The sequence below is a fragment of the Danio aesculapii genome, chromosome 25, assembly GCF_903798145.1.
Source record: "Danio aesculapii chromosome 25, fDanAes4.1, whole genome shotgun sequence".
Classification (NCBI taxonomy): Eukaryota; Metazoa; Chordata; class Actinopteri; order Cypriniformes; family Danionidae; genus Danio; species Danio aesculapii.
Window position 1 is genome coordinate 2,291,330 of NC_079459.1, and position 27,283 is coordinate 2,318,612.

Consider the following 27,283-nt stretch of genomic DNA (forward strand, 5'->3'; position numbering starts at 1 on the left):
ACCCAAAGGCTCTTTTAAGAGCCACCCATTCTTTCTAATAAAGAGATTTTCCTAGGGTAAAAAGTTACTTAAAGTAAATGGATTTATTTATTTATATATATCTATTTTAACTGAACATGATAGTGATTTCAGGTGAGTGAAAATGAAATCAACTTCTCGAAGTTGAGTTCGCGATAGTGAATCATAATGCTCGTTTTAAAACGAGCATATTGCTGTACAAAGGATGTTAACCCTAAAAACGAACATTAATACAATACAAAAATAAACTGAATGTAAATTTATTTGATATGATTAGAGTAGCTTGTACATTACAACACATATTCCAAGAAAGAGGGTAACTGCCCATTTGAAATTGTTTAATGAAATTTATAGCAAATATTGTAGTTTTTGAAAGTCTATAGTAAAGCACTTGTGATAATCTGTTGTGGTAATCCTATAAATATTGTGACATAAAGGACTCGAATTCTGTCGTTTTCCACAACTATATATATATGTATATACACACACACATATATATATATATATATATATATATATATATATATATATATAGAGAGAGAGAGAGAGAGAGAGAGATGTATTATACTGCAATACACAGTTTACTGTAGTAAAGATTAAAATATGCTAGTAAATAGGTACTATAGTTATTACTACATTGTGTTGGAGCACTTATTAAAAGTTGTAAAAGCTATAATATACAGTATAATACACTTTAAAATGTGAATCTGATTTACTATATTAATCACACTGATACGCTTACTCAAGTTTGCATTAGTTTTTCTCGGTGGCTTTGGTGCATTTCTCAACACTTTACATTTGCTCAACACCTAATGCATTTCTCAAAACAATTATTCATTTGTGCACATCATAGACATTCATACAACTCTGCTGTTTTATAACATTATCAGTTGCTTGAGTCTTGTCAGTCAAAATTAACTAAACTTGTGAATGCTGAATAGTCATTCCATGTAAAACTAATAGTTCTCATTTCAAAGTTGTCAAAATCTGTCAAGCTAATTTTATAAAATAAATATAAAATATTTTTTTTCCTGAAAATGTCTTCTAAGTTGAACAATTTCATGAACGATTTACAGAACCTACAGTATGAGTGTTGTAAGTTCAGTTCCAATATGTACTGTAATATTGTTTACAGTTGTGCACAGTTCTACCCAAAGGAAGTGTATGTTTGTTGTAAATAACGGTGTATTAATTCTTTTGCACAATGCTGTGAATAAATTAGAATTTCAAAGAGCATATGTAACCCCACCGGTCCTACACCACCCAACCCGCTCCGAGCTGGGATCAAACCGGCAACCTTCCGCATGGGAGTCAGTTGCTCTGAGCACCTGTCTCTGAATCTGTTGCTAGAGCACCTTTTATGGGTCAGAAGAGTGAGGTTTACCTGCACAGCATTTCGCTAGCTGGCCTTCGTTACACTTACGCAGTAAAAATGGCTGTGCAAATAGCGCTATCTTGTTCATAAACTATGGAGTCAGGACTTTTCATCTTGATGACACTGACACTTTTATTGACATGAATGCTTGCTTTTGAGGAAAGAGCTCTCCATTTTGAGCAAGAGACACGCTTTTGCAGGTTATCAACTGGGTTTTGCAGTTTGTACTAATTGTTTTGAGAAATGTATTAACTGTTGTGCAAATGTAAATAGTGTTGTGAGAAATGCAGCAAAGCCACTGAGAAAAACTAATACTAATTGGACCCTATATGTTGATTGTGTTACTGCATGTAAAGAACATTTCTCTTTTTGTTCTTCATATGTTCTTAAAACGTGACTTAAGCTGAATATAATATAGTGTGATATTTATGTATAATTCTATATACACTTTTTAATCTATTTATATTCAGTTGTTATTTTCAGAGTTCCCACATTGAGCCAATTATCAAATTCCTTCACTTTTATATGTCTATGACTTATTGAACGAAAGTACAAGCCATACAAGCTTGAATATCATTTTGCTGGACTTTATCAGTTACTATGAGAACTCACTCATTCATTCATTTTCTTTTCGGCTTAGTCCCTTTATTAATCTGGGGTCGCCACAGCGGAATGAACCACCAATTTATCCAGCATATTTTTACACAGCGGATGCCCTTCCAGGTGCAACCCAACACTGGATAATTAAGGATAATTTACTTCAAGTTTTCTAAATCATGGCCCGATATGGATGTCTTTGTGAATCACTGCATTTGTAATGACCGTTCACACCTCCTCGCATAGACCATTTTCACTGGACAATTTTGAAGCAAAAACTCTAGGCTACAAGACTGTTCCCAAAAGTCTTGTGAACAAATATTCTGTGTTTTTCATGTTAGTTTCACTAACCACACATGTTTCTTTCTCAGCCATGTGCATAAATTCATTCATTCATTTTCCTTTGGCTTAGTCTGTATTTCAGAGGTCGCCACAGCGGAATGAACCACTAACTAATCCAGCATGTTTTATGCTGGAACCTTCTGAGAAACACCCATACACACAGTTCATCTAATTCACCGAAGCGCATGCGTTTGGACTGTGGAAAAGAGCTGAAAAGAAAATGAATGAGTTTAGACAGATGTACTTCTGAGTACTTTTCTTTGTTTTGCCCCTGCCTTTTCTGATTATTAGTTCATGTGCATTTAAATAAATGTTAGAAAGTGCAATAACTATTGGTTTTACATAACAAAAAAGGAAATGAGGCAAAAAAGTTATGCTGGAACAAGACAAAAAATTGTTTTTAATGTTTAATAAATAATAACGGTTTGGAGTGTTAAACGTACAAATTATCCTTATTTGCACGATGTGAGGTTCACGGTAGGTACAACAGTTACAACAAATCAAAGGAAAATATCTTTGACAAACTGAAAATAACAAGCTAAAAAATAAAACCTGGCAAATAGACTACTACAAAAACTTGGAAATTTCACTTTTCTGATGCACTGAGGTGGCTCTTAAAAGAGCCTTTGGGTCTATATTGGTTTACAGTGAATACTGATAAAATACTGATAAAATACTAATTGTAGGAGACTTTAACATCCACATAGATGACGCTAACGACACGTTAGGGCTCGCGTTTACGGACTTGCTGGTCTCACTAGGAATAAAGCAAAATGTTATTGGTCCAACTCATCGCCTAAAGCATACACTAGATCTAATTCTGTCTTATGGAATTGAGGTCACTGATGTAGACATTATACCACAAAGTGATGATATTACAGACCACTACCTCTTACTATATAAGCTGTGTTTACCTGAAATTAGCAGATCCGCTCCGATATATCGTCCTAGTAGAACTATTGTTCCATCCACTAAAGATGAATTTATAAATAACTTACCTGATCTTTCTCTACTTCGAAATGCACCCGCAAACGCAAATGACCTTGATGTAGTAACCAGCAGTATGGATGCCATCTTTACTAGCACTTTAAATACTGTGGCACCCATCAAACTAAAAAAGACTAGAGAGAATAAAACTACACCGTGGTATAATAGTCATACCCGCGCTCTCAAAACAGCAACCCGTGCCCTGGAACGTAAATGGAAAAAAACTAATTTAGAAGTCTTTAGAATTGCATACAAAGACAGTATGTCCAGCTATAGGAGGGCTTTAAAATCTGCCAGGGCTGAGCACCTCCGCAAACTGATAGAAAATAATCAAAACAATCCTAGATTCTTATTTAACACCATCGCTAAATTAACAAATAATCGGTCATCTTTGGAACAAAACGTTCCACCGCAAATTAGTAGTGATGACTTCATGAATTTTTTCAGTGATAAAATAGAAGGCTTTAGACAGAAAATAGGAGATATTAAACTTTCTGCACCGCCTTATACTTCAGATCCAGTAAACACGCCTCTGAATCTAAATAACCTACAGTGCTTTAAAATCATACAACAGGAAGAGCTAGACAAAATTATAAATAGCTCTAAATCAGCTACGTGTATATTGGACCCAATTCCAACAAAGTTACTGAAAGAATTGCTACCTGTTTTAGGAGAACCTCTTCTTAACATTATCAACTCTTCTTTATCTTTAGGCCATGTTCCAAATCCCTACAAGTTAGCTGTTATTAAACCTATTATTAAGAAACCACAACTGGAACCCAGCAACTTAGCTAATTATAGGCCTATTTCAAACCTTCCATTTATATCTAAAATACTAGAAAAAGTTGTTTCTGCTCAATTATGCTCCTTTCTGCAGACCAACAATGTTTTTGAAGTGTTTCAGTCAGGTTTCAGAGCTCATCACAGTACAGAAACTGCATTAGTGAAAATAACCAACGATTTACTCTTAGCTGCTGACCAAGGGTGCATCTCGCTATTAGTTCTACTCGATCTTAGTGCGGCATTTGACACCATTGACCATGGTATCCTTATTAATCGCTTAAAGTCTACAGGTGTCCAAGGACATGCCCTACAATGGTTTAAGTCATACTTATCTGACCGTTACCAGTTTGTAAATATAAATGGACAGCCTTCACAAATCAGCCCAGTAAAATACGGGGTGCCTCAAGGATCAGTTTTAGGCCCTTTACTGTTTACAATATACATGCTACCCCTGGGAGACATTATTAGAAGACATGGGATCAGCTTTCACTGCTATGCAGATGATACTCAATTATATATTTCAACTAAACCTGACGAGACGTCTAATCTGTCCAAGCTAACTGAGTGTATTAAAGATGTTAAAGACTGGATGACCAACAATTATCTTCTCTTAAACTCAGACAAAACAGAATTATTACTTATTGGGCCTAAATCCTGTACACAGCAGATCTCACAACTCGATCTACAATTAGAGGGATACAAAGTTAGCGTTAGTTCTACTATAAAAGATCTGGGTGTCATATTAGACAGCAATTTAACTTTTAAAAATCATATTTCCCATGTCACAAAAACTGCTTTCTTTCATCTGAGAAATATAGCTAAGTTACGAAGTATGCTATCCATCTCAGATGCAGAAAAGCTAGTCCATGCTTTTATGACTTCTAGGCTGGACTACTGTAATGCTCTGTTTGCTGGCTGCCCAGCATCCTCTATTAACAAACTTCAATTAGTACAAAATGCAGCTGCCAGAGTTCTAACCAGGTCTAGAAAATTTGATCACATCACCCCAATTTTATCCTCCTTACACTGGCTGCCTGTTAAGTTTCGTATTGAATTTAAAATATTGCTTCTTACATATAAAGCTCTAAATAATCTAGCTCCTGCTTATCTAACCAATCTTCTGTCTCGCTACAATCCAACTCGCTCTTTAAGATCTCAAAACTCAGGACTTCTGGTAGTACCTCGAATAGCAAAGTCGAGTAAAGGAGGTCGAGCCTTCTCATTTATAGCTCCTAAACTCTGGAATAGCCTTCCTGATAACGTCCGAGGCTCAGACACACTCTCCCAATTCAAAACTAGATTAAAGACCTATCTGTTCAGTAAAGCATACACTTAGTGCACCACTTAGGGGGCTTCCACACAGGTTATGCATCTTGCTGATATACACTGTGAACATCAGCTACGCTAATTATTTTCTTTATTCTCCATTTCCACCTGGGGATACTCTTCCCGAGGCCCTCAGACTATGCAGAGTCACTGATTCGATCCAAGACCAACGACGAGATGATCCCAAGGTTTCCATATCCTGGACCTGGCCGAATCCTGAACAACTACTGCGATGGTCATGGAAGAGTGGAGAACATGAGACTGTTTCCTATGACGCTCCAGAGACAGACGAGTCTTCGCTGAGGCCAGCTTCCAGCCTCCGCCACTGAGACTGCAGCTCTGCACAAGACGTTTGGCCAGCGGAGAAATTAAAATGGTTGTGCCCAACTGAGCCTGGTTTCTCTCAAGGTTTTTTTTTCTTCACTTCCGCCTTTAGTGAAGTTTTTTTTCCCTCTCCGCTGTCGCCACTGGCTTGCATGGTTCAGGATCTGTAGAGCCGCGCATCGTTGGATTTGCTCTTCAGTGTTTGGACTCTCAGTAGTGATTATTAAACCACACTGAACTGAGCTAAACTGAACTGAACTTAAACACTACAAACTTAACTACACTGTTCCTATTTACTGTGACCTTTTATGTGAAGCTGCTTTGACACAATCTACATTGTATAAGCGCTATACAAATAAAGGTGAATTGAATTGAATTGAATAATTGGCTGCTCTGTAGAAGCGTGAGCTGGGGTGTGTTTTAACAAAAGAAAACTCCCGCTCCAGATTCTCAATGACATCCTGTATAATGTTTATTTTCATCAGTAAGATGCGTATGTTGTATTTGTGAGGCGGGTCACTACTGACGAAATGTTAAACGTGAGTAAAACGATACAGTAAAAATAAAGTATAAAAAGGCAGCAGAACATGCACGTTTTCTTGGTGCAAGGTTAAGAAAGACTGATACACTCTATGGGTCTAGCATAAAATCTTCAAAAGGGTAACGTTCATATTGTAACGGTTTACAAATTTAAACTTTAAAAAACATTGGAATTGTATTTGGATAAACCTGTCAGGGAAACTTATTTGGAGTTACAGCTAATTTATTATTCGGCATTACTTTTAAGTTTGCTAATCTTGAGGTTAAGTAGTTTTATAAAACTTTGAAGACCTCGTCATTAACACCAGAAACTACTAGGAAGTAATTTGTTGTCAATGTTGCTACAACTAAATTCAGATCGCTCTCTTAAAGAGAAAGTGGGTGGCTCTTAAAAGAGCCTTTGGGTTGTAGTCAAATTAGTGGCTTATTTGCCTTTGGTGGCCTTTTCGGTCTTCTTGGGCAGAAGAACAGCCTGGATGTTGGGCAACACACCGCCCTGAGCGATGGTCACTCCGCCCAAAAGCTTGTTCAGCTCTTCGTCGTTGCGCACCGCTAGCTGCAGATGACGGGGGATGATACGGGTCTTCTTGTTGTCCCGAGCGGCGTTTCCAGCCAACTCCAGGATCTCAGCGGTCAGATACTCGAGCACAGCGGCCAAGTAGACTGGAGCACCGGCACCGACGCGCTGAGCATAGTTACCCTTGCGCAGAAGCCTGTGAACACGGCCCACGGGAAACTGAAGACCAGCCCTGGATGAGCGAGACTTAGCCTTTGCTCTGGCCTTGCCGCCGGTTTTGCCTCTTCCGCTCATGTTGCAGTAATTGCTTCTTCGACGCTAAAGGAAATTATACAAGCAACTACAGAACAGCTCATATTTAAAGGAGCGTGCTCGCCGTCTATTGGCCAAAGTTTTTGACTTTGGACCAATCACTACACTTCCCTCCAAATTCCAAGCCACTCCCCTCTCTCTTTGTTCAAACTTCGAATCATGTTGACAGAATCCTTGGTAAAACATTCTCAAAATATGTTTAGGATTTCAGCAATTCACAATAAGCTGGTTAAAATTTAGGAAAACTAGTAAATGCAATCATAAGATTTATACTGGAATATTAAACAGAATATACATGTACAGAAAGTATGCACCCCAACATAAAACCAGAGGCTGAGACAAATTCAAATAAATCACGAGTTAAAGAGCTATCACAACTTTGAATTGAACTAGCATTTTAAATGAAGGAAATTTCTCAATATTTATTGGAACATTTAGTCATGGTTGGACACCTGAATAAACGTTTAATGGTCAAATTTAACTTCTTAAGGTCATATTTTGTCAAATTATGTTAATTAACCATAATTTAATCATAATAATACTAATATAGAAGTTGGTCATGAAAACGGGGTTGTAGAAGTTTGAGAATTCAGACTCAACCATACGCCTCAAAGATTATTGTAAATCAGTGTTTATGCACCAACTTACTTAACACTTGGTTCACAATAAAATTTGTACAAAACGGTTAAAATATGGTGTATTTTACAACTACATCTGTATATTTGCAAATGCCAAGCTTGTATTGAATCACTCATTTTTGATCCTGCTAACGTCATTGTTGTTGTAGAATCTACAATGTAGAACCGTCACTAGACAATCTCGGTTTAAGTAAATATAGGTGCCTAACCTTTAACAAACACCGTTCATAAAATTAATTCAGACGCAGAGAGCTCTTTAACAGATAATATAGGTGGCTCTTAAAAGAGCCTTTGAGGTAGCTGAAAAGGATTCAGCACTTTACTTGGAACTGGTATACTTGGTGACGGCCTTTGTGCCCTCGGACACGGCGTGTTTGGCCAGCTCTCCGGGCAGCAGCAGACGCACGGCGGTCTGGATCTCTCTGGATGAGATGGTGGAGCGCTTGTTGTAGTGAGCGAGACGGGACGCCTCACCGGCGATGCGCTCGAAGATGTCGTTGACGAACGAGTTCATGATACCCATCGCCTTGGAGGAGATGCCGGTGTCGGGATGGACCTGCTTCAACACTTTGTACACGTAGATAGCATAGCTCTCCTTCCTGGTCCTCTTGCGCTTCTTTCCTCCTTTACCGGCGGTCTTAGTAACCGCTTTCTTAGAACCCTTCTTGGGCGCGGGCTTTGCTGGCTCAGGCATTGCGAATGCTTCAAATATCTGAAACCGAATGAAGTTTTCTCGCTGTTCTGGGTTTTTATAAAAAGCTCTTGTCAAGCCGGAGGACTGTATTGTCCTTCTATTGGGTGCTTTCGCTCAACGAATGACGATCTCTTTGGTCAGAATTGGGCGGCTTGATAAACCTCCCGCCAATCGCAGGCTTCTAAATTTGAATATTAAACTTCTACTGATCTCTGATGTTGCTTCATAGTTTGACTTTCCCGCCATAATACAAAAAACCCCTATTTTTTGCATTCAGCTCTAGGTTAATTATTATGGTTTATGCACCATCTCAAAATTGTAGTAGAATTTGCCATGAGAAAAGTAACAGGTTATATCACACATGGAAAATCAATGCTAAACTTAAATTTTGGTGTAAAAAAACTAATAAATTAGACCAAAACACTTTAACATGGGCATTTGACAAAAAGATGATCAATCGATTCTATGCTTGAGTTACAGAAGACACAATTTAAATTAGGATTACCAAATTTAAAATGTATAAAACTCCATTTTAATTATCTTAACTGTTTAATGAACCTGTTTGCAGCAAAAAGGAATTGTTTATATTAACTGAGAAATTGATAATTGAAATTGTTTCATTAGTTTTTTTATTAATACTTTAAAAATTGGGGATAACAAATATATAGCTGTGATGACTCTTGAATTTCCAAACTATGTGGTCTTTTATTAACTTTGAGTAATTCATGAGACATGAGAGAGAGTTTTACCTCAGATATTGTGTAAATGTGGATATTTTATAGCAAAGATGAAGAGGACAACATTTGATTCTTTTATTTAAATGTACATCCCAGAGAACTTGTCTAACATCTGTTAAACGTGCCAGTGGTGGCATGGTGGCTCAGTGGTTAGCACTGTGGCCACAAGTCCTGGCTTTGCCAATTGACATTTCTGTGTGGAGTCTGTATGTTCTCCCCGTGTTGACGTGGGTTTCCTACCGGTGCACCAGTTTTCCCCACAATCCAAACTAAATTGCCCTTTCTGTGTGTGAATGAGTGTGTATGGGTGTTTCCCAGTGTTGGGTTGCGGCTGATAGGGGATCCGCTGTGTAATACATATGCCAGAATAATTAGTGGTTCATTCCGCTATGGCAACCTCTAAAATACAGACCAAGCCAGTGAAAATGAATGAATAAATGAACCTGTCAGGCTTTATTATGTAACCCAGATGCAATAGCCTTATCTTCTTTTTCCTTTCTTCTCTTATTGCCATTTAATTATAAAAAATTTAAACGTTTATTTTAGCCTCACTATTTTGCTTATAGAATCTATAATCAAATCAAATAAATGTTCTAATAATATTTTGCCTGTGTAAACTGGCATCCATTTTATCTATGAAACTCTCACACTATACAGTCATACCCACTGCCCAGTTAAAATAATCTCTAAACCAACATTTACACTTAGCATGTATATTTCGACAAAGCAGCAATTATGTAGTAATTATTTTTTGAAACTAAAAAAGAAGTATTATATTTAATGTAAATAATGTCACCTAAGAGACTCAAAACACCGACCATCAAATACAAGTCTGTTTATTTAAAATTACATAGGCTGACTTCACCTCTTGACCTTCCAAATCACTTCAGAAATCAGACTGCAAATTTCTGGATGAGTATGGACTTGTCAAGTTCATTAATTAAATATTCATTCATTAGTTCAGTCATTCATACATTCATTCATAAATTTGTTTATTTAGTCAATCTCCTTAGGTTTAGTCCCTGATTATCAGGGGCCACAGCACAAAGAACCTCATGTCAAGATGTTCAAATTATGGATTTAATTTTACACCACATGATACCGATTCCAAAAAATATATTTGGCCAGAACTTGCTTTAAAAGTTTGCACAGACACCAATGTTTTCTTTATTTTTTAAAACACACACACACATATATTCTGCTAACACCCACAGGGCCTACATACATAGACTGGGCCTACAGACATGGACTGGGCACGTTTAAAAGTACCTCTTGCGTGTTTAAAAAATAATGAATTGTGCTAAATTATTAAAAAGAAATTAGCATTAAATATCCATGTTGACACATCTTTAAACAAATGCTGAAAGTACCTTATAACTCCAAAATGACAAGTTATAAAATGTTCCTTATAATCAAAAGATTAACTCAGACTGTGATGTTGAGTGGGACAGTCACAGAACATAAAATTAGATATAAATTATAATATTTTAAAATTAGATATACATTATAATATTTGATCGCTTGCTGGAAGCGTGAGGTGTTGCATTTATTTTTTTAATAGTGATCTGATGATAGAGACGCAAGTATTTGAGCGGGAAATAAAACGCTATCCATTGTTGGAGGGGCAATAGCCGGGACTATAAAATCAAAACAAATGAATCACAAATGAATGCTCAATTCACAAGTCTTCATAAATTTGTATATTGGCCCAATAAAAAGACAAGCAGAAAAGTTGGAAAGGTAGACTCGTCGACAGTGTTGCCATATTGGGCGGTTTTGAATTTATTTTTGCGGGTAAAATAATTTATATATATATATATATATATATATATATATATATATATATATATATATATATATATATATATAAGGACTTCGTTTAGTAGGATAAATTCAACACTATTTGAAAACCTAATATAATATAATATAATATAATATAATATAATATAATATAATATAATATAATATAATATAATATAATATAATATAATATAATATAATATAATATAATATAAAAATCCCCATTTTTATTCTTGGCAAAAAAAACTGTTCAAACTTTACATTTGTTTAACTTTTTATGTGTCCAAATCGTCCACAAGATTCAATTACACATAAAATCATATGTTTTAGTTAGCTAAATTAAATAGTAGGCAACATGTGACGTAAACACCGCAGTATTATACCACGGGAAAATAGTTGAATCAAAATTGTCAACAAAACGCTTTTTTTGAAAGAAATTGGATGGACAATGTACGCATTAATATACTAAAACATTTGTTGCTAATTTTGGGACAATTCAGACAAAAGTTTTTTTTTTATAAACTTCTTTACAGATTTAGTTTGTAACTGATTTATTTGACACGTTTTAAACATGGGTATTGCAAAACAAAACAAAAAAGAATCGAAGATCAACATCTTGAAGGAGGAGGGTCTTGGTATTGGAGGGAAGCGCAATGATTGGTTTTCAACTGAGACAGATTCTGACCAATAGTCGAGAAGCCTGTTGAGATAAAAGCTGATTGTTAAGACGCAGAATTGATCGCTGTTTCCTGATTCAACTGAGCATCATGAGTGGAAGAGGCAAAACCGGCGGAAAGGCTAGAGCAAAGGCCAAGAGTCGCTCTTCCAGAGCAGGACTCCAGTTTCCCGTTGGCCGTGTTCACAGACTTCTCCGCAAGGGTAACTATGCCCAGCGCGTCGGTGCCGGTGCTCCAGTGTACTTGGCCGCTGTGCTCGAGTATCTGACCGCTGAGATCTTGGAGCTGGCTGGAAACGCCGCTCGGGACAACAAGAAGACCCGTATCATCCCCCGTCACCTGCAGCTGGCGGTGCGCAACGACGAGGAGTTAAACAAGCTTCTGGGCGGAGTGACCATCGCTCAGGGAGGTGTGCTGCCCAACATCCAGGCAGTGCTGCTGCCCAAGAAGACCGAGAAGGCCACCAAAGGCAAATAAATCAGTTGAGTTATTCGTTTCCCCCAAAGGCTCTTTTAAGAGCCACCCATTCATTCTTTAAAACTGCAGTTTCATTAAGAACTCAATCATCCCTTCCTGGGCTTAATTTTTCACAAATGCCACAAATGTTCCCCATAGATCTCCAGATACTTCCTTTTTCACTTCTCAGTTCCAAGATCTGAGCCTTCGTCCTTTTTCATTAAAACCAGGACATACTGACAATCAGTTTATTGCAGGCCATAGTTTATTGCAGGCCATGCAGTGTTTGGGGAAGTATTTCAAATAAAGAGCAAGTTCAAGTAACTAGTAAAGTTTACTGCTTCATTTGCATGAAATATCGGTTTGTTTGTGTTTTTTCAAAGAAGTGAGTTACTCCGCCCTCCAGCGCTTTGTTGACAAATCGGCATTAACTTCAAATGCTGCAAACATTCAACCAGAAATGTTCATTTGAGCTGAATTAACTTTTTCCTCACTGATGTTTATTCATTTCACTTTTGGTGTAAAAGGGGTTTTAATTTAACAAATAAAATATTTTAAGTTATAGTAAAAACATTACACATGTATACATGAAAGTAAAATAAACAGAGGCTTTTATATTCCTTTGGGAGTTAAAAATGACATCCCAAAACAACACAGAAAAATTATTCAAGATAAAACACACAAATTAATTGAATTTCTTCCAAAAGGAAACAACATAGACACAACCCAGCCCCTGAACTTTAACAGAACTTTAATGATAATTAAATATTTGCTTGTAACCTCCACAGTCTTCCAAAGAAATATCTTCAATACAATTACCAAATACAACAGTCTCAGCGTTTAGCTCCACTAGGGATGCCATCCATCACTATGATAAAATCACATGGGGTGGTAAGTACACACTATTTAGGGGAGAATTCAGAAAAAGAAAGGAAAACTTCATTGACAATAGAATAATATTACTAAACCAATAAGGATTTTTTTTATGATTAATTTATTTAATGTTCTAAACAAGGTATAAGTAGCGGTTAATTTTTTTAAGTTAAGTGTTAGGCCAAAAGCACCTGATTATGGAAACGTAATTATTTGTACGTTGGGGATTTATAATCATTTAAATATGATAAACCAATTTGTCAGCTGTATAATAAAAAAAGAATTAAACGACAATCCGAACTGACACGCCTAGTGTGACGTTGCGTTGCAGCTCCGCCTTGTCTGTTTCAACCAGGTCGTCTGAGCGACTCTAAATTCTCTCGTGTAGCGCCAGAATGGATCTTCGGTTGTCGATTGCTTATAAACATGTCTGGAAGAGGTAAAGGTGGTAAAGGACTGGGTAAAGGAGGCGCTAAGCGTCACCGTAAAGTTCTGCGTGATAACATCCAGGGAATCACCAAGCCCGCTATCCGTCGTCTCGCTCGCCGTGGTGGAGTCAAGCGTATCTCTGGTCTGATCTACGAGGAGACTCGCGGTGTTCTTAAGGTGTTTTTGGAGAACGTTATCCGTGATGCCGTCACATACACCGAGCACGCCAAGAGAAAGACCGTGACCGCCATGGATGTTGTGTATGCTCTGAAACGTCAGGGCCGCACTCTGTATGGTTTTGGAGGTTAAACATCTTTCCATCAGTAAAACAAAAGGCTCTTTTAAGAGCCGCCCATGATTTCAGAAAAAGTGCTTTAAAAGAAAACGTGAGTTTTGTTTTTAAGCTCGTCGTGTTTTATAAGTTTCATAAATTTTAGTTTTGTTGAGTCAATGTATTTAGTATGAAACAATTTGAGCGGGAAAATTTTAAAATGTTCAGATTAAACATTTAAACCAATATATACATGTAATTTCAATGTTACTTTAAACATTAACAGTTTTTCGAGAACAAATTATACAGTTGAGCCAATACAGAAATAAAGCTTTACGTTTTGCATTACGATATTCAAACATGTCTCATAAGCAAAAGTGAGCAGAGCTGAAATGTAAGAACTCAATTGTTCTGTAATAAACGGGTAAGAATTCTATGCTGATGATCGCAAAGTTGATCGAATGTACAATGCATTATTGTAAATGCAGTAACGACTGAATCTGTGACACTTTGCAAGACTTGAGTGAAAAAAGCCAAACTTTGTATTTATTAAAGATTGAAAACGTAACAACAAATTTAAAGGATTTTAAGAAACCAAAACTTTTCAGTTCTATTGTAATTAATGAATAGGCCTGCTCTTGTTTTCCTTTGTGACAAAATGTGAACGTCCTAATTTTAATATTTTCCTTTATAAATAAAATAAATCTTTAGGCTGTCCTCTTAAAAACACCAATAAAATTATAGTAAATTCCACTAATAGTGCACTTAGTGCTAGAAACATCTATATATTGACTTTTTTTTTCATTTTTCAATAAATCTAAATGACATATACAATGTTAACCCAGAACGTAAATTCGAGCGGGAAATTTTAACAAAGAACATCTGTGCGGAAGTTTATCGTGGGAGGAGCCAACAGTTTTAAAGTTTATAAGCCTCTCTGCTTTCTGGCCAATGAAAACAGTGTTACACATTCAATGCGCCAATACACATATCAGACAGGGTTGAGCTTTCCTTGTGAAATTAGCATAAGAGCCGAATAAATAGCCAGTGTGTGCCGATCTGAATCAATCAGAGTTGACATTTTCAAATCAAATCATCATGCCTGAACCAGCCAAGCCAGCGCCCAAGAAGGGCTCAAAGAAAGCCGTCACCAAGACCGCCAGCAAAAGCGGCAAGAAACGCAGAAGGACCAGGAAGGAGAGCTATGCTATCTACGTCTACAAGGTACTGAAGCAGGTTCATCCCGACACTGGAATCTCCTCCAAAGCGATGGGCATCATGAACTCGTTCGTCAACGACATCTTCGAGCGCATCGCCGGTGAGGCGTCTCGTCTCGCTCACTACAACAAGCGCTCCACCATCACTTCCAGAGAGATCCAGACCGCTGTGCGTCTGCTGCTGCCCGGAGAGCTGGCCAAACACGCCGTGTCCGAGGGCACAAAGGCCGTCACCAAGTACACCAGCTCCAAGTAAAGCGCTGAATCCTCTTCAGCTACCTCAAAGGCTCTTTTAAGAGCCACCCATCTTCTCAGCGAGAGAGCTTTATTCTGATATCCGCTTCCCTTTTCAAAATTCTGTAAACATTGCAGGGAAATTTGGTGAAGCTTGTTCGGTGGCAAATAAACAACTTATTTAGATTTAGTGTAACTAAAAGATTAATATTTTCTTTGCCACCGTTATATTAAAGCAGGAATGTTGAATGAAAGTCAACCTATAGTATCTCTCTGGAAAAAAAGTAAAGTATTTAGTTTTTCCAACTACTTATACAATCTTTTAATATACAATATCTGAAACCTCTCACTTAACTACAGAGCAGATCTCCAAAACCAGAAGTTATTTCTCAGCCTTAAACTTTTGTTTTTAATTGCGTAAATCAAACCGCTACACACTTTCTAACTAAAACAGGAAACTACTGTCTTTCCTTTTCCAAATGTGCAAACACTAATTTCTTAACTGATCACAAACCAACTGAAACTCAAACATGACAACAGGCCACGAGACTTTTTCTAGTCCCAAAGAAACAAAACTGGTTTGTCACCCATCCACAATTCAAAACCTAAATTACTTGCTAGGTTCTGTAGTGTACACACACACAATTGTTCCCTACTGTATTCTATAATTTTGCTTTACGTACAATTTTTTAAACAATGATTTTGTTGTATGCTACTGCAACAATAATGTTTGGCCTAATAAATATTTTCTGTTTCTACATACTTTACAGTGTATCTGTTACTCTCAGCAGATTATTTTCACCTTAGAACACTGTATTGAAATGAAATGAGAAAAGAGCTTTAGATTTAGAACTAGTGTATACAATGTTATATCGAAACATTACTATTATTGAAATAAGTGTTTGCTATTTGACGCAAACGCTTCATTTCAGACATAAGTTTATAGCATTTTGAATGTAGTGTTACATTTTGAAGGAAACAAGGCATTTTGTGTGTGCAGCTTTGAGAATTGTGTGTAGATTTTCTTTTAAAGGTGACACTGTTTCGAACGTTTGTAAGCACAAAAAATGAAAGTGAGTGTGATTAAGCCAAAGAAAAATCCACCCTGGAAGCTAAGGTTAAACATTAATCTAGATTAAAAATATTTCCTTTGTCTACACACTTTTTTTTAGGACATGGGCTTTTTTTTTTGCATCTTTGGGGGGCATACATTATACACAAATCGTTATACTAATCTGTTTCTATTAATATTATACCACAGCAACACATATAACTTAGTTATAAAGACTTAGTTATTATATATAAGATGATTGCATAGTTATTTACAGATTTTTTTTGTCAGTCTGTAGTGTGCATAGTGTTCAGTAAAAGAACATAGTGAGGACAAATGCCTCAATAAGTCTCAACACATCTTTATGGCGTCTCTCTTTTGACTCCCATGAAAATGCCTTGCCCCTCTTCTTATCACTAAAGTCTTTCCAGTGTGCAAAAAAATGTTTTGTGGCACTTGTTTTGCTCTGTGTTTAAAGAGAGAAAGCACAATTTATTTGGTAGAGGCGCTCAGAGTCCCCGATGGCTGGCGATTGAGTCTACACAGTTCTCATGTGCTACTTAAATTCACAGCGCTGCTCAGTAGGGCTTCATTATTCACTGCTAGTTGTCGACGTGGTAACGTTCCTGCTGAGAAAAAATGGCTGAAACTGCTCCAGCTCCCGCTCCGGCTAAAGCTCCTAAGAAGAAGTCTGCGTCTAAGCCCAAGAAAGCGGGCCCAAATGTCCGCGACCTCATCGTCAAGACTGTGACCGCATCCAAGGAGAGACACGGCGTGTCTCTCGCAGCCCTGAAGAAGGCTCTCTCTGCCGGCGGCTATGATGTGGAGAAGAACAATTCCCGCGTTAAAACCGCCGTCAAGGCCTTGGTGCTCAACGGTACTCTGGTCCAGCCCAAAGGCACAGGCGCCTCCGGTTCATTCAAACTGAACAAGAAGCAAGCCGAGCCCAAGAAGGCAGCTAAGAAAACAGCCGTGAAAGCCAAGAAGCCTGCTGCCAAGAAACCCGCAGCTAAGAAATCTCCCAAGAAGGCGAAGAAACCGGCGGCCACATCTGTGAAGAAGGCGACAAAGAGCCCCAAGAAAGCCAAGAAGCCAGCGGCTGCCAAGAAGGCGACCAAGAGCCCCAAGAAGGCAAAGAAACCAGCAGCTGCCAAGAAAGCAGCCAAGAGCCCCAAGAAGGTGAAGGCAGTTAAACCCAAAACTGCTAAACCCAAGGCGGCGAAGCCTAAAAAGGCGGCTCCCAAGAAGAAGTAATCGTCTCTGCTCGATTCTTCAACAAAACCAAACGGCTCTTTTAAGAGCCACCCACATAATAGTAAAGAGCATTTTCAATTAGTTTTCAGTTCAGGGTGAATGTTTTTTTTTTTTTTTTAGATTTAGTCAAAATAGTTTCAAAACAGCGAACTAAATGAGACGCTAGACCACTGAAGCGGACACATGAATCAAGTTAGAGAAGCATTTTCCATTGATTACACATATCCAACATTGTTTTCATGCGCGTGACCGCACATTTTATCCATTTACTCACAATTAAATGCCTAAATTAAAAAAGTGGTTGCACAAAATTACAAAATAATGTTTGCATAAAGCATATTTTTTTCACAGCAAATTCCCAATTAAAACATTCATGAGTTTGTCATACCAATCTAGATTTTTGTCAGCTTATACTACACAAAAATTGTTGGTGAGGACTAAACATGATGATCAAATAAATATGTAAGAGAATTAAATATGTTTTCGTCGCCATTAATTTAAATGCAAAAATAAATAAATTTCTCCTTTAAAATAATTTTCGTGCGGTGCCTTTCCCGCGCAAAATAATTCTAAACGCTGTCATTCATTTGTTTGAAACGAAGAACGTAGCCATTGGCTAGAATGGTAACGTCATACTGCTGCGTAAACGCAATAACCAATCAAATGCTTCTACGGATATTACTCAGTGCAGCGCGAGAGATATAAACGCTGCGTCTGCGTACACGCTAACATTATTCTGTACTATCAGAGCTTAAGTTTGAAGCTCACCAACAATGGCAAGAACCAAGCAGACCGCCCGTAAATCTACTGGAGGCAAAGCTCCGAGGAAGCAGCTCGCTACCAAAGCTGCCCGTAAGAGTGCCCCGGCCACCGGCGGCGTCAAGAAGCCTCATCGCTACAGGCCCGGCACCGTGGCTCTGCGAGAGATCCGTCGCTACCAGAAGTCCACTGAGCTGCTGATCCGCAAACTGCCCTTCCAGCGTCTGGTGCGAGAAATCGCTCAAGACTTCAAGACAGATCTGCGCTTCCAGAGCTCCGCTGTTATGGCCCTGCAGGAGGCCAGCGAGGCTTATCTGGTCGGTCTGTTCGAGGACACCAACCTGTGCGCCATCCACGCCAAGAGGGTCACCATTATGCCCAAGGACATCCAGCTGGCCCGCCGCATCCGTGGAGAGCGCGCTTAAACTTTCATTCATCTAATTTACACCCAAAGGCTCTTTTAAGAGCCACCTCAGTCTGTCATACTAAGGAGATGTTCTATTATACACTGTACATGTGAGATCTACAAGAACTTTATTATAAAAAAAAGATATACATGAACAGTGTAAGTACAAAACTTCATTTAGTAAAAAAAGAGACTTCGATGCAACTGAGTCCCATTTTAAATTATTTTATTATGCCAGTTCTTTGGATGCAAATAACCAGAAAAACGTGGAATATATGTAGGTTTTAATCTGTGAAAAACCTACATGGAGTAACGGTGGATGTTATAAGAATTAAGGCAACTCATTTACCACACCCTCACTCAATTATGAATACCAAAATAATGGTTACTGAAATATCAAGAGGAAAGAAACAGCAACATCTTTCAATCTCATCTAAGACATCAAATCAGTAGTCAAAAAACAAGATTTTAAATTTCACATATAGTACAGTGAAATTATTACGGTATTACAATGTTATAAAACTGTTATTTTATTTTATGTAGTTTAAAAATTATTATTGTGGGAGTAAAGCAGATTTTTAAGCATGATTAATATTCAGTGTCACAATCTTTCAGATATTCTAGCATCATGATCTGCAAGAAGAAATCTATCGTTATTGATGTCAGTTTGGGAGACCTACAACACCATTAAAATGTAATATATATCTTTTTATGTTATTTATCACTATACATTTTTTGAGTGAAAGTAAAAGCATTTATAATGTTAAATCATAACAAAAAAAAACTATTTAGATTTTTCATTTTGGTTTGCATTGTGACGTGCCCTATCATCTCTGCTTTTCTGCAGTAGACAAGAGTGCCACTTCCTGACAAAATCATGCACTTTGTTTAAATTGATCTTAGTATAAAATAAGATAACACTATTAAATAGCATTTCAACTGATACAGTGCGATATTAACTCAGCACCACAGTAACAGGAGTGACATTTATTGCACAACTCAGGTTTATATGTAAACAACGGACTAGCACGTGGTGTTTATTTACTGTATTTTTCAAATTACAATTACAAAGCTATTGAATGCAAGGTGGAAAATCTAAACATGAAGCTGAGGCGAGGCTTATTGTGCCCACCTTTTCTCTCCATTGAAATAACATATCATGCTTGTACGCTTGTACGCTAGGCTAGCACGGGCAAGTGAAGCTAGGCATCAAACGGCACTAACGGTCAAGGCAGGAGAGAGCAAATACGTTTAGTTTGTGTACTTTGTGCATATATCTGATTATACACACTCTCAGAGCTCGTGTGGTGAAACGTTACACAAGCCACGCAGATATCGCAAGTTTAAGCTTTGTTTACTTTTTTCGTCGAGATGCTGCGCAGCAAACTCGAGGAAACTCCCCAGGTGGACGCTGACCGCGAGGAAGAGTCCAATTTTTCCTCTGATGAAGAAGAAGACCTCGTCTTTGATGACGAAGAATATGAGGAAACAGAGCACTCTGGAGAGTATTTAGTCATTAAAAGTACATACTGACTATTATCAGCCCACTTCGTAGATTGATAGATGTTTCAGATCTATCTGTATCTAATATATTTTGTTTTTATGAGGGATTTACTCTTGATAAAACGTATACGCAAACGCTATGTAAAAACAAACTGTCAATTTTATCAAATGAAACGAGTGTAGCTAACTCAAAGTTTACTTAAAGTTAATTCTACTCATTTTTACAAAGAGTTTTGTACTCTGTGTTGAAGGTAATGAGTTATTAAATACCTCATTACTTAACTTAAATGAAGTTCACTACTCTTATAGATTATTGTATTAACTCAAACTGATTGAGGAAACCGATTGCTACAAATCATTTGAGTCCTCTTTATTTATTGGGTTTTATTGTGCTCAAATTGCTTCATTTACTTAAATGGAATAAGTTCACAGTACTCATTAGGACTCATTGAACTTAAACCATTTGAACAAACCGATTGCAACAAACCATTTGAGTTACCTTAACTTATTGGGTTTTACAATGTACTCAATATGCGAAAAAAGTTGACAGTGTCTAGGTTAGATTAGACATGGGAAGGTCACCAGTTCCAAGGTTTACTGAGGTTTGGATAGTAAATGCATTAAAACTGTGAAAAAAAACTGTTATGCGGCTCCTACGGTTTACTGTATGCTATTTTTTATGTACTATAGAGACATCTTTGTTTTTGAAACTAATGAAAACGGCAGAATTATTTAGCCTGGTGTATGTCATTCATTAATTCATTCATTTTCTTGTCGGCTTAGTCCCTTTATTAATCTGCGGTCAGTATCATCATAATACTGTATAATGTGATAAAAGCTGTTGGCTTTACTGCAAATTGGCTTAATATGCACAATAGTGGCAATCATCAAGTTGTAGTTAATATTTTAGGTATGCACCAAAATGAAAATGAAAAAAAAATGTCGGATGCACTTGTTTGAAAGTCAAATCTTAAAATTCATTCATTCATTTTCCTCCGGCTTAATCCCTTTATTCATTAGGGGTTGCCACAGCGGAATGAACGTTTTTACGTAGCGAATGCCCTTCCAACCCATCTCTGGGAAACGTCCACACATTCACACTCATACACTACAGACAATTTAGCCTACCCAATTAATCTGTACCGCATGTCTTTGGACTGTGGAGGAAACCCATGCGAACGCAGGGAGAACATGCAAACTCCACACAGAAACGGCAACTGACCCAGCCGAGGCTCAAACCAGCGACCTTCTTGCTGTGAGGCGACAGCACTACCTACTGCGCCACTGCGTCGCCCCTAGTGTGTGTGTACTGTTCTAAAATATTATAAACATTTCCTAAAATGAAATGTATTGTGTTTAAAGGGGAAAAGTTGTTGTTTTTTACTAAGGCATTTAAAATTAGCTTATTTTAGAGCAGGAATCACGATGCTGTGAAACCATTATATTTTTATCCAAGGTTATTATACGGTCAGTAAAGTAAACTTACTGTAAAGTACTTATTTCTGCAAACCACTTTCACAACATTTACACCTAAGGATGTTGACGTCCCATCAGCAGACATTAGCCTGTGACCAAATTTCCATTGATTGTCCATCACTATTTAATGTATGTACTCTTATCTCACCCTTGGTGATTAGAGCCAAAGACATGTAAAATTGTGGAAAGTCTTGAGGAAGTGCTCCTTTAGTAGAAGTATTGAAGCTGATATGTTTTGTGGTTTTTTATACACATTTACAACCAAATGTGATTGTCTTCATAGTGAAAGTGTTTGATGGTCATTGTTTTTGGTTCATAAATTAAAATTGAGAAAGTATATTTGTATTATATACTGTTTATTTAGTTTTATTTAATTACATTTTAACAGAATTAGACAATTTATATGAAGATATTGCAACTTCCTGAATATCTAAACTTTAGTTTTCCACTTGTGTAGTAGTTTGCAATTTATATTCATATATACTTTATACTATTAGCTACACAACGTGTGTGTAATCAAGAAACTCAAAAGACTTTAAATTGTTTAGAGTTAAAGTTTTAAAGGTTAATTATATTTTACAGCAGTTAATACTGGTAATTTTTTAGACTAATGTTACATTTTTAGCTTTTATTTATGTATTTTTTGCTGATAAATATTAGAATAAACATTTATTAGAGCTGGGCGGTTTGGCCTAAAATCTAAATCTCGATGCATTGAACATTTTAACTCCATTACGGTTAATGAACGATTATTTTATTTTATTTATTTTTTTTTGCCCTCATAGTCTACTGACAGGCTTTGTACATTGAATATGCTCACATATTACAAGTGAAGGGTTACTTGATTTTAAAATAATTGAAATAAATACACACCTTCTACTATGATACAGACAAAGGACAGTCGAAGAAGGACTAGGAAGAATAATTAAAATTATTGACCTAGAAAAATTCGATCGATTATAGCTTCTGAATGTCAATTTAAAGAAGAGTTTGTCGTTTGTTTGTCAAGAAGAGCAGTTGTAAAAATCCAAGGTGAAAAGATTTACTGTAAAGTACCTTTATGCAAACCACTTTCTCAACATTTACACCTAAGGATGCTGATGCCCCATAAATAGTGATGGGCAGTTAATTTGGTCACATGCTTAATGTGTGTTTGTATCTCACCTATGGTGACTAGAGCAAGTAAAAAAGTAAAATCTTTTGTACTTTCTTTGTCTTTCATAGTAATGTAGTGCACAAGAAACACAAGCAGACAGCAAACATTTTATACACCTTATAAGTTAATACACAAAGTATTAATGGATTTGGAAATCCAGTGTTAGAAATTGATTGTGTTTTGATCCAGTTGTCTGCATACTCACATTGGTTTACTTTTTTATAGCTGTGACAAGGACAGTGAGCAGATTCCTGGTGCAAAAAGTGCCAAGACTGTGTCTTGGTGCACGGAGAGAGATGCTGACAAGCTTCCAAAGACTCTGAGGTTTCAGCCTTCTCGTAATCCAGGGCCGCAGTTGAGTTCTGCTCACCCTCTCAATCCTTTGAGTCTCTTCAAACTCTTCTACTCAAAGAGCTTCGTGTCAAACCTGTGCAACAACACAAATGCTCAGGCGGCCAGAGCATTGGCAACGGAGTGCAAATACCCATGGACGGACGTCAGCGTTGAAGAGCTCTACCACTACATTGGACTCATCTTCTTCATGAACACGGTGAAGATGTGGTCCATTGCGGACTACTGGAGGCAGGACCCTTTCTTCTCCGTGACTTTTCCTTCAACAGTCATGTCAATGGACAGATATCACGCCATTTCATGTAATCTGCATTTGAGTGACCCAAACGCAGATGAGAATAATGAGGACACTCTTTTAAAAGTCAAACCTCTCATGGACAGCATCCGTCTGGCATGCAGTGCCCACTATCAACCTAGAAGAAATTTAGTAGTGTGCGAAAGATTCGTGCTGAGCAAAGTAAAGCCTGCCATTAAAGCGAATTTAGGCTTCAGGTTTTTCGTCCTTATAGACACGTCAAATGGATATACGGCGGACGTTTCTGTGTACAAGACTAATAGTAGCTTTCCTCCAGGACCTGGGTTTTCGTATGACACTGTGATGTCTCTTCTGGACCCTAAAGCTTTGGGCTCTGGATACCACGTGTACATGGACGATTTCTACACCACTCCAAAGCTCATGAAGGACTTGTTTGCTTTGAAGTTTGGCGCATATGGGATGTACAGAGACCAAAGGAAGGACTTCCCAAGAAACAAATCCAATCCACTAACTGAAAAGTCCACCAGGGGATCCTACAGGTGGATTCGGGACGGGCCTGTGGTGTTTGTGAAGTGGATGGATAGACCTGAGGTGTCGATATGTTCCACCATCCATAAGGCCTATACAGGAGAACGCGTGGAAAGGAGAGTCAGACGCCGAGGCTCGTGGAAGACGAAGAGCATCCCGTGTCCTGCGCCTGTCAGCACATACAGCCAACATATCGTAGAGGTTGACCCTTTCGATCAGCTGCTGCAGTATTACATGATGCATTACAAATCTATGAAATGGTACAAAAGAGTCTTCCTGCACTTCTTGGACATCGCTGCCGCCAACGCTTTCATACTGCACAAAGAGCTGGGAGGCAACATGACCAACAAGAAGTTTATGGACCAGCTGATTCAGGAGCTAGGCAGCGTATCAGAGGAAGCCCCTGAACAGAGCAGTATACAGTTGGAGCATCTGCCGGTTTCTGGAGCTCCGCTGGAGTCAGACACTGAGAAAACCGGCCGCCAGGCCTGCAGTCAGTGTAAAAAACAAGACAAAAGGCAACTAACACCTTGGAAATGCCAGACGTGTGATGTTTTTTTGTGTGTTGAGGTGGACAGGAACTGTTTCCTGGATTGGCACAAAAACATTGCCTGCTCAGGACTTTAAATAAAACCAAAATAGAGGATACGAGACATGGTCATGCACGTGTTACGGAGCCAATCAGTGCCTCTGTTGGCCCTAATTATGCATTATATATATACACATTTGTAAATAAAAAGCAATCAAGCCAACAGTGTTGAACTTTTTTTAGAGTCAAAGGCATTTTTATATTTCCATGTACGCCACACAGCATGAACCTTCTTTGCAGACCTTCCACGAATAAGCCTGTTCGATCAATCCCTTCACTGTTAAATGTAAAGTAAACTAAATTTGATAGCAACAGCTTTTCTCTGAGCAAATTAAACAGATTCTCTGCCACCTCGTTCACCTTTACTCTTACTGTACATGAGTAGCTAGGTAACTGTAGATTTTTTAACTTGTTTTTATTCATAAGTATATTTTTAGACAGATTTCATACAGGAAGCCCTGTTCAATGCAGATAATTAGTTAGAATATACTACTGTAGAGTATATTAGAATATAATACTACATCTGTTGATTATGTTGACCCATTGTGTGGCCTGTAAAATTGACATAATCTCTGTACTGTGATTATCAAACCTCTTAGCATTCCTACATCCATAATAGGTTGATATATGAAGTGTTAATTCATTTTTTATTTAACAGAATGTTAAAAAGTCTAATTTAATGGAATTGAACTCTTCAATAGGCTTTTTTCACTATTTCTGAAAACTAATTCTGAACACTAGAAACTTTAGTGTTAGTAATTTCTTTAATGTGCATCATAAAAACTATCTCAAAAGATTTACTAAAAATTAAGTTATCATTTTTTGCAAATAAACTCTTCACATATATCCTGCTGATACCGTATAACCAAATCAGGTGTTTTTGACTATCCTATATAGACTGAATTGCAGCATTATTAAATATCTGTGTGTCATATATTGTCCCACTTTGACATCTTTAGGCAGATATATTTCCTCTTCCTTAATTATAGTACGTATCGCCATGCTGTGATGCATAAATTCAATACTACAATCATTATCCATCTTCTTAAATATTAATCAATTGTTAGTTCTAGTCTCAAGCCTATAGGGAAATAATGGAGAAAGTGCCATTTAAATGCCGCATTTTTATGATGACAATGACGTAGACTTTTTACAAAGTATTTTACAGTATTTTCAAAATACAAAAATACTAGACACTAAAGTATTCTAATGCAAAATATTAAGTCATTTTCATCAATCCTATTGAATACAAATCACAAAATACTATATTTGAAATACTTGTATCATAAATACTGCTCATTCCCCCATATATATATATATATATATATATATATATATATATATATATATATATATATATATATATATATATATATATATATATATATATATATATATATATATATATATATAGTATTATTTTTTATTTATTTATTTTTTGATATATCAAGAGTTTTGATTTATCACGAGTTTAAAACAGGGGTGTCCAAACCTTTTCTTACGAAGGGCCAAAAACCAAACTTAGTTGAGGCTAGTGGCCAAAGGTAAATATAGCTGCCCATGGGTAATTTCTTAATTTATTTAATAATATTTAAAAATAACTAGAAAACATTGCTTTATATTACTTATACAGCATTTGTTTTTTACATTTTATAATAAAATATAGCAGTAAAAACAAAAACAATATAATTTATAACAGAATTGAGTATGTCTTCTGCATAGTTTTCTATCTGTCGAGTAACATTATTTACATTTTTAAAAATCTGATTATTTACAACATTTAATTGAATGCTTTTTGGTTGCTCAGCAATAAAACAAACAACAAAACAAGGTTACGCCAGATTAGAAATGACGATCTTGATCTTCTTTAAAGGCATTCACCTCTCCATCATTCTCGCTCTCTTCTCAGATGGTACAGTGCACCAAATCAAAGGTTACGATGGGCCACTTTGGCCCGGGGGCCCTACTTTGAGCATGTCTGGTTTAAAAACTTAAAATAATTGAATTATATTTCGGAGAGGGTAATACTGGTCATTTTCAGACTATTAATAAAATAAAACATTACCGTAAATGATAAATATTACAATAAAAAGTCACCCCGGTGCTACTTTTTATTATTAATAAAAATGGTTAATGCAGTTTGAACCATTTTCAAACCTTTATATCAGTCACACATAACATAACGATGCCACATTAATCCGTATACTGACTTTGTACGCTGGTATATAAGGTAAATTGTTTATACACATTTTCAGAAGCTCGAGGCGAACAAAAACTAAAAAAAAGTTGCCTCCTGAAGAGGGCAGTAGTGAAGCATCCAGGGTGAAAACCGCCATTGCATCTCAAGAGGAAGAAGAAGGTGACGTCGGAAGGAAGCGGAAGCTACGTCACGGATTGAGACAACAACAAGCTGGAGTTCGCGGTATCTGTAACATTTCTTAAAAATAACAACTTTAAGTGAATAAACAGTCATCGCTTGATTTGATCTGTGCTTGTTGTGCAATCATGGATGATGACTCGGATGAGTCAATGATAAATGAAAGTATGGGCTTTACAGAAGTATTTTCCAAAAAGAAAAACTCTAAACGTAAGAAAGCCATGTATAAAGAACAGGAAGACTATGAGGATACGCATAATGTGGTAAATGGAAATAAAAAAAAGACTAAAACGAGTGAGAAAGATAATAAGAAAGATCAAACGCAAAATGAAATATCAGGATATAAAGTAATGATGACGTTTGACAAAGGTACAGGGAAACATCTACATCCAATTGGGCTGTCTAAGGCTATAGATAAGCTAATCGGAAC

At 37.1% G+C, this 27,283-nt stretch overlaps 8 protein-coding genes across 8 annotated transcripts; 6 read left to right on the forward strand and 2 right to left on the reverse strand.

Moving 5' to 3' along the window:
• Positions 1–6,716: 6,716 nt before the first annotated feature.
• On the reverse strand, positions 6,717–7,114 carry LOC130219862 (histone H2A-like). The gene has a single exon (XM_056452357.1). It carries the CDS (start codon positions 7,101–7,103, stop codon positions 6,717–6,719), a length of 387 nt encoding a protein of 128 aa, XP_056308332.1. The 5' UTR covers positions 7,104–7,114.
• Positions 7,115–8,078: 964 nt separating this feature from the next.
• Positions 8,079–8,466, reverse strand: LOC130219868 (histone H2B 1/2-like). The gene has a single exon (XM_056452363.1). It carries the CDS (start codon positions 8,451–8,453, stop codon positions 8,079–8,081), a length of 375 nt encoding a protein of 124 aa, XP_056308338.1. The 5' UTR covers positions 8,454–8,466.
• Positions 8,467–11,754: 3,288 nt separating this feature from the next.
• Positions 11,755–12,447, forward strand: LOC130219861 (histone H2A-like). The gene has a single exon (XM_056452356.1). The coding sequence runs from the start codon at positions 11,758–11,760 to the stop codon at positions 12,142–12,144; it is 387 nt and encodes a 128-aa protein (XP_056308331.1). The 5' UTR covers positions 11,755–11,757; the 3' UTR covers positions 12,145–12,447.
• Positions 12,448–13,414: 967 nt separating this feature from the next.
• On the forward strand, positions 13,415–13,749 carry LOC130219873 (histone H4). The gene has a single exon (XM_056452367.1). The coding sequence runs from the start codon at positions 13,423–13,425 to the stop codon at positions 13,732–13,734; it is 312 nt and encodes a 103-aa protein (XP_056308342.1). The 5' UTR covers positions 13,415–13,422; the 3' UTR covers positions 13,735–13,749.
• Positions 13,750–14,790: 1,041 nt separating this feature from the next.
• LOC130219866 (histone H2B 1/2-like) lies at positions 14,791–15,234 on the forward strand. The gene has a single exon (XM_056452361.1). The coding sequence runs from the start codon at positions 14,795–14,797 to the stop codon at positions 15,167–15,169; it is 375 nt and encodes a 124-aa protein (XP_056308336.1). The 5' UTR covers positions 14,791–14,794; the 3' UTR covers positions 15,170–15,234.
• A 1,591-nt stretch (positions 15,235–16,825) lies between these two features.
• Positions 16,826–17,543, forward strand: LOC130219853 (histone H1-like). The gene has a single exon (XM_056452348.1). The coding sequence runs from the start codon at positions 16,838–16,840 to the stop codon at positions 17,450–17,452; it is 615 nt and encodes a 204-aa protein (XP_056308323.1). The 5' UTR covers positions 16,826–16,837; the 3' UTR covers positions 17,453–17,543.
• A 670-nt stretch (positions 17,544–18,213) lies between these two features.
• Positions 18,214–18,647, forward strand: LOC130219856 (histone H3). Its single transcript, XM_056452350.1, has one exon. The coding sequence runs from the start codon at positions 18,226–18,228 to the stop codon at positions 18,634–18,636; it is 411 nt and encodes a 136-aa protein (XP_056308325.1). The 5' UTR covers positions 18,214–18,225; the 3' UTR covers positions 18,637–18,647.
• A 1,341-nt stretch (positions 18,648–19,988) lies between these two features.
• On the forward strand, positions 19,989–24,514 carry LOC130218981 (piggyBac transposable element-derived protein 4-like). The gene is made up of 2 exons (XM_056451256.1): positions 19,989–20,122; positions 22,978–24,514. The coding sequence occupies exons 1-2, from the start codon at positions 19,989–19,991 to the stop codon at positions 24,512–24,514; spliced, it is 1,671 nt and encodes a 556-aa protein (XP_056307231.1).
• The last annotated feature ends 2,769 nt before the right edge of the window (positions 24,515–27,283 follow it).